At 42.7% G+C, this 19,264-nt stretch overlaps 1 protein-coding gene across 2 annotated transcripts in view; it reads left to right on the top strand.

The window, feature by feature from the left end:
- Positions 1-13,724, top strand: part of CNGB1 (cyclic nucleotide gated channel subunit beta 1) — a 46,227-nt gene extending 32,503 nt beyond the window's left edge. For both annotated transcript variants that reach the window (XM_034788683.1, XM_034788684.1), the window contains exons 12-21: positions 577-641; positions 1,530-1,652; positions 2,349-2,490; positions 2,878-3,037; positions 4,633-4,730; positions 4,819-4,902; positions 6,405-6,523; positions 8,561-8,707; positions 11,147-11,342; positions 11,780-13,724. In XM_034788683.1, the coding sequence (XP_034644574.1) occupies positions 577-641; positions 1,530-1,652; positions 2,349-2,490; positions 2,878-3,037; positions 4,633-4,730; positions 4,819-4,902; positions 6,405-6,523; positions 8,561-8,707; positions 11,147-11,342; positions 11,780-11,986 (1,341 nt within the window). In that variant the 3' untranslated portion in view covers positions 11,987-13,724. The remainder of the gene's footprint in view (positions 1-576; positions 642-1,529; positions 1,653-2,348; positions 2,491-2,877; positions 3,038-4,632; positions 4,731-4,818; positions 4,903-6,404; positions 6,524-8,560; positions 8,708-11,146; positions 11,343-11,779) is intronic.
- The last annotated feature ends 5,540 nt before the right edge of the window (positions 13,725-19,264 follow it).

Below are 19,264 nucleotides of genomic sequence, written 5' to 3'. Positions count from 1 at the left end.
TACAATTGAAAGGAAAATGAGATTTTTTGGAGGATGCCTGGAGGTGAAACATAGTTTTGCTAGTTAAAGAAGTAATTCTCAACCTGGGGTAAGCGTACCCCCTGGGGGTACACAGAGGTCTTCCAGGAGGTACATCAACTCATCTAGACACGTGCCTAGTTTTACAACAGGCTCCATAAAAAGCACTAGCGAAGTCAGTACAAACGAAAATTTCATAGAGACGATGACATGTTTATACTGCTCTATAGACTATACACTGAAATGCAAGTACAGTAGTTATGTTTCAATTGATTTATTTTATAATTATACGGTAAAAATGAGAAATGTAGCAATTTTTCAGTACTAGTGTGGCTGTGACACTTCTGTATTATTACATCTGATTTTGTAAGCAAGTAGTTTTTAAGTGAGGTGAAACTTGGGGATAGGCAAGACAGATCAGACTGCGGAAACAGGGACAGTCATCCGGAAAGGTTCAGAGCCCCTGAATTAAAGGATTCTCATTCAATGCTATTGAAAACTAGTTACCAGCTGTGATTGATGGGAAGCTAATGCGCATTGTATCATTCTCCTTAACAGTACATGGCCTTCTTTGAGTTTAATAACCGGCTTGAAGCTATCCTGAGCAAGGCATATGTTTACAGGTGAGACAAACCACTGATACGTTTGTATCTTTTTGGAGGAAGATATTTTTGGGATTGTTCTTTTATTGGAGGCGGAAGAGGTGCAATTTGGTGGAGATGCAGCAATCTCCAGCCAAACATAGTTCCTCTTTGTTCCCCATATGTGATTCAATCATAGTCATTCTAGATAGAGAAAATTCTTTCTCCTCCTTACTGACTGCCACAATCGCAGTGACTTCGGCTGAGGCTGGAAATGTCTCCTGGGAGGCTGACAACACTAATAGCACATCATGAGATGATTGGCAGACACACGCCGGAATCAAACATCACCTTAGGGCCTCTGCAGCCCAAAGCGTATTACTTTTCCAGCTCTCCCTAGCCAAGAAGCAAGCAACTCATTTTCGGTCATTCTCAACTCTGTCTTCTGCATTGTAGCACATGGCACTGCTTCCAGGATATGTCACAGATCCACAATACGAAAGATGACTCTAGAAAAATTATCTATATTAATAATAGCCTTTAGTCATTACCGTCTTCCCAAGTGCAGCTCCATGTGATAAATGCTATCAACATTATTTGTAATGATCTCTTTGTTCCCAAAGCAGCCGGGGGAAGAAGTGGTGGGGATAAACGTGTAAAGCAGCAGATAAAAATATTCTTTCCCCTACATTTTCAGAGTTGTGCAGAGCTTTAGCTGTGTGACTGGCAGGGAATCCATTGGAATAATTAGTCAAATGTTTCGAAGCACTCCTTTTCTCTTTCTCATAGGGCTATAAATATCAGAGCTTGCCCTGTGTTTCCATGAATTAGTTTTCACTTTTAACCATGATATTTTGGGGGATTTGAAGGTGTTTTTCATTATCGGGCACCTTGTAATCTTTCCTCTTTTATTGTTGCCTTTCTTTGCAGAGTGATAAGGACCACAGCCTATTTACTCTTCAGCTTACACGTGAACTCATGCCTGTATTATTGGGCATCGTCGTACCAGGGACTGGGTTCTACCATATGGGTCTATGACGGGAAGGGAAACAGGTACTGAGTATGCGTGCCTTCTGTTTTCAAATTGGCCAATGCAGCAGAATAGGAGTGATAAAGAGACAGTCAGGATGCAGCCAAGTCTGAATTAACACAGCACTTTTGACATATGAATCCACCTTTTAGTCAAAAGCCTACCCTTTCCAGTACAGCATCAGCGCTATTTGATTTATACAGGCAGGGCTGCCTATTATTAAGGTTGCCTGACACTTCCCATTATAACACTCTCCATTGCTTATAACTTTGGTAAACGTTAACCATTTAAGTTGAAATTTTACGTGCCGTGCGTCTGCCTGAGTCTGAATGATTATAATTATTATTATTATTATGTTATGTTTCTGCCAAAATGGTCCAGCCATTACTAAGAACTAGACTAGGGGGAAAAATACATTCCTTTGCCATTTAAAAAAATTCTGAAGACTTTTTCTCTAAGAAGCTCTAGTGCCCCCATGTTTTCCACCTGTCCCCTAAACTTCTTTGTCTTTGTAGGTTTTCCAGGAACGTTTGCATTTAAGGGAGAGGAGAGGCTTTCACCCCCTTAGTTTTCCCCTTTTCACCACATAACCGTTCTCTCTGTAGTTTCCAAGTGGTCTCTTGCTGAATGCGTCAGAGCAGTTCTAATGGTAGAAAGCAGATACTGACTTTTCAGGTGAAGGAAACTGGTTGAAAAGTTGTTCGTTTTCCCCTTTATAGTTATATCCGCTGCTATTACTGGGCTGTCAAGACTCTAATTACTATTGGGGGACTGCCTGACCCTCAAACATTGTTTGAGATACTCTTCCAACTTCTGAACTACTTCACAGGGGTCTTTGCTTTCTCTGTCATGATCGGCCAGGTAAGTGAATAATCAATCTGTCTTCCCATCTGTATGATGCAGGTTCACCGTGTTTGTTATTTTTAAGGTCACCTCTCTGAAATCATATTTCAGTTTCCCAAAAAGTACCCGCTGGGCTTTCCAACTTCATACATTGAAAAATCCCAATAGCATCACTGTTCATTCTGGCATTATTTCAAGGTTTGTTTTACTAATCTGGAGGGGCTCCTGACCTGCTGCATGCCAATGGTTTTAGAAGTCCGAGGATGCAGATCCTCTGTCGTGATCCACAATGTATGTTCAGTCAAAGAAGCTAGTTGTTAATAGTCTTTTGGATACTTAACAACTATAAGGAATGACAAATAAACTAGTTCCTTAAATTTTGTTCTCTTCCCCTCTCCAACTCAGATGAGAGATGTAGTTGGCGCTGCTACAGCAGGACAAACTTATTATCGGAGTTGCATGGACAGTACCATTAAATACATGAATTTCTACAAAATCCCCAGATCCGTTCAGAATCGGGTCAAAACATGGTATGAATACACTTGGCATTCCCAAGGCATGTTAGGTAAGAATTAGCTGTATTTAGGGTTACTGTCTTTATGTCTTTCTGATATTTTAACCTTGGCCTATGAACATCAGTGGAAGCTGGCAGCTTACAAGGTTTTGTGAACTGGTTATCAGTGTCAATTGCGGATGGTCTAGAGCAGCGTTTCTCAAATGCGGCCACTGTGGCCGCCTGCAGCCACCTAGGACTTCTCTTGTGGCCACAACCTCCTGGGCAGTGACTGGGAGGGGAGCTAAGCACTCCCTCCCCCAGGGCCACCCAGAGGGGTTGGGCCAGGCTCCCCTCTGGAAGCACAAATGCCGGAGTAGCAGACAGGTTGTGTGAGTTCCCCACCTTCCCGGGGGTGGTGGAGCTCAGGCTTCCGGCTTTAGCGCTGGGGTGGTGGGAGGCAGGCTCCAGACATGCAGCAGCAGGCTCTGGACATGGGCTCTGGCTGTGTGGTGGCAGGTTCCAGCCACGGGCTCCACCCCCCAGCCGCAGGGCCTGGCAGGCTCCATCCCCCAATCCCTCACCCATCCACCCTATCAGCCTTGGCCCCCACTGCCTCCCTACCCTCCCATCTGACCAAGGCTTAATTTGTCCCCTGGCTTGCCAGGCCTGAGTAACTCTGCTGTGAAAAGTGATATTTGTATGTTTGTTAATATCAGATTTCACTGCCTCCCAGCTAGCTAGCAAGTCTGCTGCTGTGAAAAGTGATATTAACAAACATACAAATACCACTTTTCACAAAAGCAGACTTACTTGCTAGCAAGTCTAAAAAAACCCCGAAACCAAAAAAGCAAAAGAAACAACAACAAAAGATAAGACATGCAAAGCACCTTATTTGTGTTTCTCTTCTGTTTAGGTCCAGTAAAGAATAGACACAATTGTCCATTATTTTTATTACTGAATCTGCAAAAAACCCGACATAAATAGATTACTATGATTTGGACGTGTATATGTGCATATTTATTTGTTTTTCCTAAAGTTAAATATTTTAGGGAAAAGTGTCATAGAGGCCACCAGCAAGAGTTGGTGGCCGCACTCTGAGGCCACCAAAAATTTGTTGCGAGAACCCCTGGTCTAGAGCAAGAGATATGTGTCATTCTGTCTAGTCTCCCTCCTCCACAGTTAATTGCACTGAGATTTTCCATTAAACCCAAAGGGGCACTGCTGAGTTTTGGAAAGTCACTGCAGTCATTTTGCAACACCAGTGGCAGCACAGCATGAGGGCACTAACCCTAAGGATTTTGTGGGATTTTTTTTTCCCTTTCTCATTTTACTTATATCTCTATATTTCTTCCTTTTTTTACCTTACTTCTATACTGTCCACTACACTAGTCCCAGGATTCTAATTCCCAGCCTGTTAGTGAACTAGCATGATCATACAACAGCACATTCCAAGATTGCAACTCCCAGTCTATAGATGAAGTTAGTTGAATTGAGATTGTTGGCCAAATCACAACCTCCTGTGTAGGAAAAACCTGCCGTTCCTGCTAACTCATCCCATTATGGAAAAGCACGATCTGCACTGACTTGTTACCGAGCTCCATATTGGAAAGCTAGGTACATTTCTGTACGTAGCCAGTTCTTTGTTTTGTTTCCCCTTTTAACAGACGAATCGGAGCTGATGGTGCAGCTGCCAGACAAGATGAGGCTGGATATTGCTATTGATGTGAACTACGACATAGTCAGCAAGGTGGCGCTCTTTCAGGTACTGTCGACCTTCTTAGATGGTACATTACTTGACTCCTGAGAGGCTCCTACAAATTAATTAATTCCACTTCCTCTTTTGGGTTCAGGGCTGTGACCGGCAGATGATTTTCGACATGTTGAAGAGGCTCCGATCTGTTGTTTACTTACCTAATGATTATGTGTGTAAGAAGGTAACAAGCATTTTCCTTACATAAATTCTCTTTAGAGACTTGGAATAAAGTGATGCTCTATGCAGTGGGGAAGAGGCAGGGCCAGAAGTGGAAGCTCGTTGCTGGAACGATATGGATTTTGTTGGCCAATGCGTTTGGCAAGGAGATACACCAGGCTAACCCAGAGATGGGACCATATTGTGGTTGACACTGCAGCCACCCAGAGGCATAAAGAGATCATAAAGGTTTCCTGGGGAATTCCCCCGGTGCAGAAGTAGCTTAAGGCTGGCTTATGCAGCTTCACACTACCCTCCTGTGCAGCCAGGAGCGGCTCCAGGCATCAGCGCAGCAAGTGCGTGCCTGGGGCAGCAAGCGTGAGGGCGGCAGTCAGGCTGCCTTCGGGGGCATGCCTGCGGGAGGTCCTCCAGTCCCGCGGTTTCGGTGGCAATTTGGAGGCGGGTACGCCGAAGGCGCGGGACTGGCGGACCTCCCGCAGGCATGCCGCCGAATCCGCGTTACCAGCGGACCTCCCACAGGCGTGCCGCCTAAAGCCGCCTGACTGTCGTGCTTGGGGCGGCAAAATACATAGAGCCGCCCCTGGGTGCAGCCTCTTGAGTAGGTGTATACTGAGAGTGTGGATCAGACCGAGAGAGTTATGTTGGGGACAAGAGTGAGAGTGGATGGAGCGCAAAGGGTTCCAGCTCTTCTGAGCTGTAGAGCAGCCCACAGGCAGTCATACCAGGCTGCTATAAAGTAAGGCAGCCTCTTGGTTATGCTGGGAGCCACAGCAGTCCCCAGAACGGTATAGCCCCTTTTGGCCACTCCTGTCTTTCACCTCCGGTGCTGCACTTCCTGAGAGCTACCTGAAGCAATGAGAAGGGCCAGGCCTGGCTAACACCAGGAACTGATTAAGTTAGGGTGACCAGAGAGCAAGTGTGAAAAATCGGGACAGGGGGTGGGGAGTAATAGGAGCCTATATAAGAAAAAGACCCAAAAATCGGGACTGTCCCTATAAAATCGGGACATCTGGTCACCCCAGATTAAGTTGTGCAAGGGAGATTCAAAGCAAAAATGTGCTCTGTGTCACTTATCATATTGTGCAAAGAGCGACCTCTGCTGATTTAAATGTGCACAGCACTAACACCAATTGGAAAAAACACCGGGGGGGAAAGCAGCTGTCAGTGCTCATTAAACAATAACCACTGAGAATAAGCCGGATAAAACAACAACAAAAGGCAAGAATATTGAGAAAAAATGTTGAGACGCATTTGTTTAAAAAAAAAAAAAAAGATGATAAAACCTATTCCCCCGTTTTGGAACCTCCAACAGTCAAGACCAGCAAGTGGAACGCGATGAACAGATCTTTATGAGACAGAATAAAACAACATTAATGAAGTAATTGAATAGTTTAACTTGGAGCATCAGGGTCGCTATACATTTTCCATACGTTTTCTTCCCCTCTTTCTGGGTTCCAGCAGGATGACCAATGCGCACCCCACACGTTGTTCTAATCTTTATTTCAGGGGGAAATTGGCCGAGAGATGTACATTATACAAGTTGGACAGGTGCAGGTGCTTGGAGGACCTGATGGCAAAACTGTGCTTGTGACACTGAAAGCTGGATCGGTGTTTGGAGAAATAAGGTCAGAGAGAGGATCGATGGGGAACTGGGAGAATAAAGTGTAAGATGAAGATTAGAAGGAAGTTGGGGAAATAAGGCAGAGATGGAGAAAAATAAAGTTTGGAAATAAGATCTGGAAAGGAGGATCCATTGGTAGGACCTGTTTGCTGTTATAATGAAAAGGGGTTGGTCACAATTTAACACCGAGATCTGTTAACACAAATAAATTCCGCTTTTTAATTTGAAACTTTCCAACTGTCATTGTCTCCCTGACTCCATTCTCTGTAAGTCTACACAGTCTGAACTGACTTGGTTGTCTAGTGATAGTTGCAAAGGCAACTCTCCTGGGGAAGAGAAAAAGGGGAAAAGAGAATGGCATATATTGGTCATCAACAACCATCCTGGCTGATTAAACAGCATTGACAAGAGTCCTCTGCAGTGCTTCTCAGCTGAAAAGACCGCTGACCACAATATGGTCAGAAATAGATAAAAATGGGGATACCACAGGCCTGCAACAAGGATATTGAGGATCCCCCTGGATAAAAACAAATCACTCAATAAACTGTATAGTTGATAAATAGAGAAAACTGATTATTCCAACATGGATCACCCCTTTCCAATACCAGCAGAGTGAAAAGAAATCATAGCAAGCTTCCTGTTCGAGGCCATTTGCCCTGTGCTGATATGGCTTCAGGTAGGGAATCCATGTGAGTGAGAATGGGTGAAATCAAAGCACAGTGAAAATAGCTCATCGTTATCAGGAAGAGAACATATTTATAATGAGTTAGGCTGGCTGTTCAGGTCATCTGACCCCAAAGCAGAAACAAGAGCTTGAGATACAAACATGAAAACAAAATATTATAGTTTAAAAAAATCTGTGCATCCCTACTGGCCATGATCTACATACTCCGCAGTGGTAATAAAGAAGGGTGGAACGAAAACGCTGACCTGGTTATCTTACATAAAGTTTCAGAGAGGTAGCCATATTAGTCTGGATCTGTAAAAAGCAACAGAGAGTCCTGTGGCACCTTTAAGACTAACAGATGTATTGGAGCATAAGCTTTCGTGGGTGAATACCCACTTCGTCAGACGCATGTAATGGAAATTTCCAGAGGCAGGTATAAATATGCAGGCAAGAATCAGTCTGGAGATAACAAGGTTAGTTCAATCAGGGAGGGTGAGGTGCTCTGCTAGCAGTTGAGGTGTGAACACCAAGGGAGGAGAAACTGCTTCTGTAGTTGGCTAGCCATTCACAGTCTTTGTTTAATCCTGATCTGATGGTGTCAAATTTGCAAATGAACTGGAGCTCAGCAGTTTCTCTTTGGAGTCTGGTCCTGAAGTTTTTTTGCTGTGAGATGGCTACCTTTACATCTGCTATTGTGTGGCCAGGGAGGTTGAAGTGTTCTCCTACAGGTTTTTGTATATTGCCATTCCTGATATCTGACTTGTGTCCAGATAAATTTATCCGGATAAATTTACCTCACCCTTCCTGATTGAACTAACCTCGTTATCTCCAGACTGATTCTTGCCTGCATATTTATACCTGCCTCTGGAAATTTCCATTACATGCGTCTGACGAAGTGGGTATTCACCCACGAAAGCTTATGCGCCAATACATCTGTTAATCTTAAAGGTGCCACAAGACTCTCTGTTGCTACATAAAGTTGGTTACTATGGTAGTATGTAAACGAAAGTCACTACTATTGTTAATATCCAACACTGGTACATAGCTGCCCAGAGTGCAGAAGTGATTTGTAACACACTGGTGGTCGGTACTTTTCTGTCTATATTAAGCTAGTTTTAAAGAGCAATATTACAAAATAACTACAATGAAATCATTTTTATGTAGTGACTTTCATACCAATGTATCACCAAAACACTTAAAATATTAGATGCCTAAAATGTCATGGTTGGCAAAAGTTGAGCTCCAAGTACACAGGCAACACATCTCCTGCAGCAAACTCTGCTATCAAACCATGTGAAAGCTCAGATTTTAAATGGTAAAAACTGTATTGGCCTTACATACAATAGTTTTAACATCTCTTGGTATTTTAATTAGCTTGTTGGCAGTGGGAGGTGGAAATCGTCGCACAGCAAATGTTGTGGCTCATGGATTTACTAACCTTTTCATCTTGGAGAAGAAGGACTTGAATGAAATATTGGTGCATTATCCAGAATCTCAGAAGCTGCTGCGTAAGAAGGCTAAGTGAGTGACAGGATGTTGCTAAAATGTCATTTATCATAAACATGCAGATACAGTACAATTGTCAAACTCTGAAAGAACAGGCGATCTTTGGGGTTGCACACTGGAGAAATTACACCCAAAGCATTAAGGGAAAATTTTCAGTGCTAAACACATCAGACTGTACATGCATCTTCTTTTTGGGCCTCAGTTACATCAGTTCTCATAAACGAAGCAGACTTGAGCCTGATCAGGACTTGGGTAGAGATAAAAAACGTAAGTGCTCCAGGAATCGTTGATGTTTCAGCAGACGGTGCTCTTCTCTGTGAGTTAGCATTGAGCTAATGGCGGTGCTGTTGGAATTGCGGTTCTGTAGATGGGACGTTTCACTGAGATCCTAATAATTTGTGGTCATTTTAAAATTTCCATGGCACTTTTCACAAGAAAATGTCATTTATCTGCCTTGATCAAATTGCAATGTAAGGGCAATGTAACTTTAGGAATCACTTTGCTCTCCTACATATACAACCCAAATCACAAGTAGCAACACAGAGGGTGAGCAGCCTCTACTTCCTGTTTCACACTTATGATACTGGGGAGTGAGCAGCGCCTTGGCTCCCCCCACTCATGCACCAGCCAGTCCAGCTGAGCCAACATGTCAAGGCAAGTAATCTGAACTAGGTATAGAGGTGAAGCAGATTATCCCCACGTCCTCTTGGAGCAAGAGCGGGGAGCTAGCCTTTGACTCTCGGAATCACACACTGGTTCCCGTTCCACTTGTGAGCAGTGTAACTATCTTTCCTTGGGGATGGTGTCACAGCTGAGTCTTAAGTAATTACATTCTGACTACTAAAAATCCCAGCTGTAGTTAAAGATGTATTTTTTCATCAATTTTGCTGAGGAGAGTGCTATTAATTTCCTTTCCTAATTTATTGCTGTTTTCATCCTAGGCGTGTCAGGATATCATTTGCACTTCAGGAATGGAAAAGACTAAATAGGGCATCTAGTTTATCCCTCTGGCGTTGCAGAATGGTTCCCTGTTTACTTGTGTTTTGTATGGTCTACGTTTAAATGTGTGGAGCAACGGGGCTGCTACCACACCCTGTGAAAAATTATTCCTTGATATTCAGCCTAAATTTTCCCCTCTAGTAATTTAATCTCAATAATTAATTTTCATTCTATTCAACACAGCAGCACAGAGGTTTAGAATTCTACTACTACCTAGCTGCCATGCTAGAATGTTAGAAGTAGACCGAGGGATATGGGTAGGTGGGCAACGTGCAAGTGACATGGACATATGTACATGCTAATGTAGCTATAACACGGCTCTGAAATGTATGTATTTGTGCATGCACATTTACAATTGGCTTCTGCAGAGAATGATGCATGCGACTAAATTTGTTTTCTGCACACATTTGTACCAGTCAAACTTTATCACTCGAATGCACACAGGAACTGTGAATGCACCATGGGAACAAACACAACCAAAGCAGACTCGTCGAATCATAGACCCACAGGGTTAGAAGGGACTGCCAGGATCATCTAGTCTCACCCCCTGCCAAGATGCAGGATTTGTTGAGTCTAAACCATCCAAGGCAGGTGGCTCTCCAGCCTCTTTTTGAAAACCTCCAGTGAAGGAGATTCCATGACTTCCCTAGGCAGTTTGTTCCATTGTCCTGCTGTTTTTACGGTTAGGAAGTTTTTCCTGAGATGTAAACCAAATCTGCCATGCTGCAGTTTGAAGCCTTTTCTCCTGCCCTCTGTGACATGAGAGAACAATTTTTCCCATCTTTTTTATGGCAGCCTTTCAAGGATTTGAAGACCGTTATCATATCCCCCCTTAATTTCCTCTTTTCCAAACTAAACACATCAGTTCCTTCAGCCTTTGCTCACGTGGCTGCATTCCATCCCTTTGATTATCTTTGTCGCTCACCTGTGGATCCTTTCCAGTTTCTCTACGTCCTTTCTATACATTGGTGACCAAAATTGGACACCGTACTCCAGCTGAGGCCTAACCAGCGCCAAGTAGAGCAGTATTATCACCTCCTGTGACTTGCATGCTATGTCTCTGTTAATGCAACCCAAAATGGCATTTGCTTTTTTTGCAACAGCATCACATTGCTGACTCATGTTGAGGTTGTGATCCACCACAGCTCCCAGCTCCTTCTCAGCAGTGCTGCTGCCACGCCAGTTATTCCCCATTCTGGATTTGTGCATCTGTTTTTTCTTCCCTAAATGTAGCACCTTACATTTGTCTTTGTTGAATTTCATTTTCATACTCTTAAAAATTTGAACAAAATATTCACAGGAATTTTTCCCCCACAATTTTCCCAGCTCTACTCTGCAACAAAGTCTAATGTGTTGAGAGTGCCTTTAACAGCTGCAAAACTTGAACTGTCTGTGTTAGAAAATTAATCCAATATTGCATGTCTCTGGACAAAATTAGTCTCTTTCTTATTCTAGGAAAATGCTGAAAAACAACAGTAAACCCAAAGAAGAAAAAGGCATGCCAAAAGATGTCCTTATCATTCCTCCAAGACCTGGGACACCTAAACTCTTTCAAGCTGCCCTGGTAGCTGCAGGAAAGATGGGAGGCAAAGGAAAACTTGCCCATATCAGATGGAAATTGCGAGAGCTGAAAGCGATGCAAGCTATGCAGGTAAGGACAAAGGATTGGAGTTTTTGTTCTTTCATTCACAATTAAACTATCATCTTGCAACACTGTTCATGGAGACTTAACAAGAAACAGCAGCAAGTCTATATTTCAGCTAAACAATAATGAACCATTGGTTGATCACAATCTACATGCTCATTCTTTCTTTCACTTTTCTGCTCGGACTATCTACAAGGGTGCCAATTGATGGCAATCATGGACAGAAATTTGTCCATAAGGAAATCAGCGGAGATAACCAACTCATTTCATATGAAGTCAGACTAAGTTTGAGAGCAATATGGAATAAATGGAAAAGCTTGAAATTCTCCTTTCTCTCTCTGCCAGACATATTAATTCATGTTACTAATACTGTGGTAGTGCCTAAGGGTCCCACTCATGGATTAGGGCCTCATCACTTTTACTTTGTTTTATCTGTGTTCCAGGAGTCCAGTTCCACTCCAGTTCTGCTGAAATTACCAGTCCGCCATGATTCATCTAGAGCCTCCTGCAAATCAGGTGACCACCCTGACGAGGAGGATATCATCTCAAAGTCTTCAGATAATTCAGTCTTTATTCGCATGAGTCCTGCCCCACAAAGCAGCGAACAGATTCTTTCTGTGGAGGTTTCAGACAAGGAAGAAAAGAAATGAAAAGCAAACCACCCGCTGTCCCTCTTAGAAAGCCGCTGCCATGAGTTTCAGCCAGACAACTGCATCCTATAGAAGCTTTTACTGGCTACCGATTTCTGTTCAATGGCTTTAAGCGTCGCTCACGAAGCCACCTTGATATGCTCTGCCTTTCTCGGGTACTTAGACCCCAAGGCTGCTGTTGATAAGGCTCTTTGCCATAGGGCCCAGAACCGTACAAAGCTTCTGCACTTTGGAAGTCAACATTTATTGAACTCCTTTATAAACATTCCCACTAAATACCCGGCCAACCCTCCTGCCTCCAAATCCAGCCTTACGGTGAAGGGAGCCTTGCAGTAATGAATACTGGCTTTTTCCAGTTCTGAATGGTTAGTGTCCGTTTGCATCAGATATCCGTGCAGCCCCTTCTGAAGGTTGCCGTTGTTTTTCCCCCTTAATGTGACTCATAATTTACTCAAAACAAACAGAAGAAAAGCCAAGATTCCTGTCCATTTGCTGCAAGGTTGTCATAGACAATGCTGTGTAAGACGCGGAAATGATGGAAAAACCGACATGGTTCTAAACAGCAAAGAAAATTAGCATAACTGATAGCCTGAAAGACAGGACTTGTCCCGAGTTCGGAATTCCGAGATATGCAAACAAGCATGTAATTTGTTTCAATGGGGTGTGTGTGTCACCACATGAACATAGCTTGGTTTCATAGGCTTATCAACGTTTTTAACATCATCTTTGCAGTTCCTTTGTTACTTGTTGGATCTCAGGCCCTCTGCCTATAAGGAAGCAGGCTACTGCTTCACACATTGCTTATTGTAGTACTGTGCTCGTCCTCTCTTTGGTTCGGTGCTCATCCAATAGACAGTACTGTGGTCGGGACTCAGGCTGAGCAAAAATTGATCTTTTGGTTCAGCGTCTGAACCGAGAAATTTCATTTGGGTTGAACGAACATTTCCCTTCTTTGTGTAAAGAAGAAATAAGGTGTTTGCTACATGGGGCAGTCCCAAAATGTATTAAAATAGAATTTCACTCATTCAATAAATACTCATGCTCTAATTAGTAGTGCAGACCTCACAAGTTTACATATGGAATGGCCATGCTGTTAAACGAGTAGGATGCCACTGTAACAATTACACTCATATGTACATTATACATTTGTCACTTTTCAGATCTTATTATACAGGGAAAGTTTTGATATGAAATGACTGACCTTTACCTTACCCCTTCTTCACCATTTACTATCATGCATACAAGTTTTCTCCCTCCCAAGAATGGTCTTCGGAGAAGCTATGTGGGGTTCTCTGGGGGCAGAAATACACGTCAATGCTGATTAGCAGCATCTTGATGTCTGTTAAGAATTCTTACAGACCGCAGCACATTTAAGGAACTCAGATATGTTACAAGTACAGCTGAAGTCACCACTGCTCTTAACACTGCAGGGTAAAAGCTTGAGTTTTGATAAGAGTGTTGAAACGTCCCTGAATATTTCTTATCCCATGAAGATTTGTACATTATTTACAGTTTCCTACATTTTGGTGGAAAGTGTATAGTATTTTTTCACTATATAAACATTTTAAAAGTCAAAACAGGAAATCTGTGCAAAAATTATAGGTGAAAATGGGGTTTTGATTCCTGGGTATATTTTGATATGGTTTGTAAGGATAGTTTACATGAATAATATGCCTTCTGCTGCAGTGGCTTTCATATTCCAAAGCATTTTCATTAAACTTTTAAATTATTGTTCATCATGTGTGGGTTCATTTCTGGAACAGAGAATGTGTTAAAAATTCTTGCTTATTTTAGCTTTGTCTATTCATTTGCTATACGTCGACAAAACAAATTTATGTGCAAGCTTTTAGGACAATTTTCTCAGACTTAAAACAACCCCAAACTAACGTTACAAATTTGTCATAGAGCTATGAGTCTTTATGCCATATTTCACCTGAGCACCTGGACAGACTCACCTTCTCTGTGCAAATCAAGAAGTTCAGTGGTAACATTACCACAAAGCCAACTCGCTAGACAATACACCCAGAATTCTTATAGTTACGTGCTGATTGATTTGTGTAAAAGTTCAGACTGCCTTTCAAATGTCACCAAATTTTTAATTGCAGCCGCCAGAAATTTTTGAACTCACTGTTATCAGAGGCTAACAGCCTGAAAACGTCTCTCAGTGAAATCCTGGCGCAATTGCCCCATAGCATGTCACTGCCTCTAGTTTTTAACTGCATCTGGTTGTGTGTACTTTTGTTCCTCTTAGCTCTTCAAATTTCCTGCATCGCAATCATTTTTAAAAAGAAAGTCAATATGCTCAACAAGCCTGCTGAGTTCAAGGTAAATGTGTTGGCTCAGGCCAGCGTCTAATTCTATCCCCATTCCTGGTTTTTATATTTCCTTATTCTTTAATGTCACTTTAGAAGCTTTGAAATCCAGCATTTGTGGATGGGGAGGACCCCGAACCGATCCTCTGGTTTCTAGCAGATGCGTTCTATCATTTCGGCACCTATGCTAGTTATTATGGATTCATTTACTGTCCTCACCTATTAATCAGGAGCTTATGGTTTTTTTTCAATCTTCCCTCTGGAAAACACAGCACTGCTGTTTTCACATGCGTTGCTTTCTTAGTAAATGTCACATCCAGTGGCTGCAGATCTATCGCCCAGACAGTGTTTTATCACATTTATTTTGCTAATAGTGTTTCCAAGCAAATGACCCTAGAGTGCCGGGTGCTGTGCATACACACTGTAAAAGACAGTCCTTCCCATGTAGACGTTACTAGCTAAATAAATGGAACCGGAGGCTGTTCAAGACAATCTGAGGTGCTAAGCAAAACTTAAGTGGGCCACCCCATCTGACTTCCTGGAACAGAGGTTCTCCACCAGAGGGGGCATGTTGGACCTTCTGCAGGGGGGGTGTCGAGCCTTCTGATGGTTTGGTGGTTATGGTAGAAATGGGGGAGGGGAGGCAAGCACCAGGTTACACTCAGGTTTGGCCCAATTTGAGTGAGTGGTGTTGTGACCTGACGTGCTGGATTGCAGCACTGCTTTGGTTTGGGCTGGACATTCCTGCTGCCCTAGACTCAATCTGACACCCGAGACAGCTGCCTAATTTGCCTACAACTAGCAAGACGCTTGAGACAGACCCGCTGACATGTAATGCTTTGTTATAATAACATTAGGAGGTACTTTCACTCTCCACATTAAAAGCAACTATTCACTAAAGGACCAATGGAGCTGATATGCCTTAACAACCTAAATTATTTTAATCTTTAAGGAAGAGGAGATGAAAGCTGCATTGCCGCAGCTCAACTGGTGAGAGGCAGGGAATGCAAAGCCAAGCCATTGGTGCAAGTCCAGAATGCAACTAACCCACCATAATTCTGTTTAGGGACCGGGGGAAATCAACAGGATAGGTCATCTGGAATGGTGCCAAAATGTCTAATCTGGGGGTAAAGGGGCCGAAATGACTTGAAGAAGTTAAACAACCAGCACTGATATTGAGGGAGTTAGTGAGCCGCCTGCTGCCAAATTGAGGATTAAATCTGAGGCAATATTTTACGAGCACCTTCCTGGGTGACGACTGATTTGATTAATAAAATAATATGGAATACATGAGGCGTGTTTCAATGGCAATGTCACCTTTTATTAACTGTGCGGTAGCTCCCCTTTTTTAAGTGCCTTCAGCCTGGCCAGCTCTGCACTGTACAGACGCTAGATTACACTCAGGCAGGGCAGCCATTCGATATTCCACAGCTGAGGGGAGCTCGTGCTCAGACTGTTTTTGGCGGGGTTGTCCCCCAGTAGCTCGCGCCTCGACCGTTATTAGGCGGGCAGCCGATAAGACACCAAAACAACGTCCTCTTCCCTTCCCGCCTTCATAGGGCAAGCGCGCTTCCCCTCCCCCTCCTGTTTTGTACTGCAATCCCTGGCGCGGGGCACTGGCAAGAGTGGCTAGCACAGGGGTTCTCAAACTGGGGGTCGGGACCCCTCAGGGGGTCGCGAGGTTATTCCATGGGGGGTCGTGAGCTGTCAACCTCCACCCCAAACCCCGCTTTGCATCCAGCATTTATAATGGTGTTAAATATATAAAAAAGTGTGTTTCATTTATTAGGGGGGTCGCACTCAGAGACTTGCTATGTCAAGTCACCAGTACAAAAGTTTGAGAACCACTGGGCTAGAAGAACTAATAGCCTCTGAGGAGTTTTTAGGTCAACCCTCCCTCAGGCTGTTAGATGTCCAACCCCTACCATCACAGAAGGAAAGGCGCCGCGGGTGGGGGAGAGGGGAAATCCTGTCAAACACGGTTCAGTCCCCTTTCCCGACCCCAGCTTGACCCTGCGTTTCCTCACCGCCCCAAAGCTTCCAAGGGAGAGGAGGAGAGGCTGCTCCTCATTAACTCACGGCTCATGGGCTCTGATTTCTATGCATTTTAAACGGGAACTTTCAAACGATGTTATCACACCAACAGGAACTGAGAAGAAAAATTAGCTCTCTGCCACAGAGGGGCAGGGTGAAAATACAGAACGAGAAGTCTGTGCTCCCATTAAGGGGAGGAGGTTAATAATATTATTAACTCATACCAGGAGGGTATAAACAAAAATGACCAGGGCGGAATGGTTTGGGACAGCTATACCAATTGCAAGAAGATTAAAAGCTATGAGCGCTTTTTTATTTCGCCTGACAGCTGCCAAAATTTCTCTCATCCCTTTCCTGCCATTGTATTTCCACTTCTGGCCGAGCTCCAGCATACAGTCTGGATGTCTCTTTGAGACTAAGCAACTAGTTTCCATTTTTCTGCTTCCATTTTTGCTAAAGCTGATGGTTAAAATGAACATGTAAAGATGATTGTCTCTGCTTATGGTATTCTGTGTGTTTATGATGCCCAGTGCCTTTGTGTGGATCGTTAATCTTCATCATATTAAGATTATCGCCTACTGTGGACAGTCCCTCTTGTTACAATTTTAAATCCCCCATTTTAAAAGTTTTAAGTCTGCTAAGAAGTTAGCAGAATGTGAAATGTTTCTAGGCAGCAATGTTAGCATACTACGAGGAAAAGAAGCCCTTCAACTGTGGAATAATACAGTTAGCAATGAAAGGAGAGAAGCTAGAACTATCCACAATGACTCCAACATCTCTTTCTTGAGTGGTAACAGCTAATTTAACTCCCATCATTTTGTATGTATAGTTGGGATTATGTTCTCCAATGTGCATTGCTTTGCATTTATCAACATTGAATTTCATCTGCCATTTTGTGACCCAGTCACCCAGTTTTGTGAGATCCCTTTGTAACTCTTCACAGTCTGATTTGGACATAACTATCTTGAGTAGTTTTATATCATCTGCAAATTTTGCCACCTAGCTGTTTACCCCTTTTTCCAGATCATTTATGAATATGTTGAAAAGCGCTGGTCCCAGGACAAATCCCTGGGGGACACCACTGTTTACCTCTCTCCAGTCTGAAAACTGACCATTTATTCCTACCCTTTGTTTCCTGTCTTTTAACCAGTTACTGATCCATGAGAGGGCCTTCCCTCTTATCCCTTGACTGCTTACTTTGCTTAGAGCCTTTGGTGAGGGACCTTGTCAAAGGCTTTCCGAAAGTCCACGTATACTATATCCACTGGATCCCCCTTGTCCACATGTTTGGTGTCCTCCTCAATGAATTCTAACTGATTGGTGAGGCGCGATTTCCCTCTACAAAAGCCGTGTTGATTCTTCCCCAACAAATTGTACTCCCCTGTGTCTGATAATTCTGTTCTTTACTACAGTTTCATCCAATTTGCCTGGTATTGAAGTTAGCCTGGAATTGCCAGGATTGCTTCTGGAGCCTTTTTTCAAAAATGGGTGTCACATTAGCTATCCTCTAGTCATCTGGAATACTTCAAGACCAATATATTAACAGATTTTTAAAAAATCAGCATAGTGGACTAGGAAGTGGGCTGTAGTCCACGAAAGCTTATGCGCTAATAAATTTGTTAGTCTCTAAGGTGCCACAAGTACTCCTGTTCTTTTTGCGGATACAGACTAACACGGCTGCTACTCTGAAACTAGGAACTTTCTGTTATTCTCAGTTAGATTATCCCTACAAGCCTCTGAAAGGTGAACAATAAAATTATCTTCCGACTCCTTTCTCTGAATGGTATAAAGAAGACAGTAAACTGAGACAAAAGCTAGTGTTTATTGATTCTCAAATTTCCCAGGGATCTTCCGGTGGAGATTAAAAGGTACATGACGCTAGTGATCAAGATCTTACAGAACTTTTGCATAACATTGCCAACAGAAAGAAAAATAAGCAAGGCATTTCTGTTGATTAATATGTGCCTGATGGTCTCAGTTTTCAGGATGAAACATTAAATGGTAATGCTAATATAACTGGTAATTCTATATATTCTTGGGCATTTGGAATTGTTCTACTTAGTGATGTGTTGATGACTTCTGTTCACTGAATAGCTGAAGATGTGCTGTGGGATTATTTAGAAATGATAGACCTTCTAGATCAATATGACAAACTAAGAAGGTGGACAGCTGTAGCAGCATTTATTATCTCTATTATTGTTTTATCATAAAATGTGGTTTCCGCTGGACACCTTTTATAAATCCATTTATTTTCCATGCCTTATTGCGCTGCATTTTTGCTGTATTTGCAATGGCTTCCCTTATATCGTATCCTATTGAATATTTTACAGCCTATGCTTACCACAAAACGGCTGTGTCTATGACCATCAGAATGGTCTCTGAAAGATATTCGGAATGCTCCACGTATCTTTATTAGGTTTCTGATTGGCTTTTTATCATTTAGTGTGAGGCAATTCAGGTTTGGTATTTACATGACACAGATGCCTCTAACTACAAATATCATTTTTATTTTTCATGCAGCACTTGAGTGATCTTATAATGCAGCAATGGAAGTGCCCAGTACCACCTTATCACTGGATGTTCTGCATGGCAGTCTTAGCTATGGGCATTCATTCTCTGCCATATTATTGTATAACAGTCTTTTGGGTTTTCATATTCATGGAAATGATGTGTTCTTGTACCCACCCTTTAGTCTTGGTTTCTTTTCAGGCTTATGCTGAATATATCTCTCCCCCTGGGATTGCAAGAAGTGTTAGGTTTTTGCTCTTCTTCTTTTATTTTGGCCCAGGTATGACATTTGGTGCCTGTATTGGTAGTTTTGTATATTCATATTGTGGATGCAAGATTTTCTTTCAAGTCTATGCTGGCTTATCTTTTGTAATACTTGTTCATAGATCCCTTTGAAGTTTGTCCTCCCCAAAAGGTTGTGTAG

The sequence above is a fragment of the Trachemys scripta genome, chromosome 13 (genome assembly GCF_013100865.1).
Source record: "Trachemys scripta elegans isolate TJP31775 chromosome 13, CAS_Tse_1.0, whole genome shotgun sequence".
Taxonomy (NCBI): domain Eukaryota; kingdom Metazoa; phylum Chordata; order Testudines; family Emydidae; genus Trachemys; species Trachemys scripta.
The sequence above is the reverse complement of the archived record's forward strand: the minus strand, read 5'-3'. Positions and strand labels throughout refer to the sequence as shown.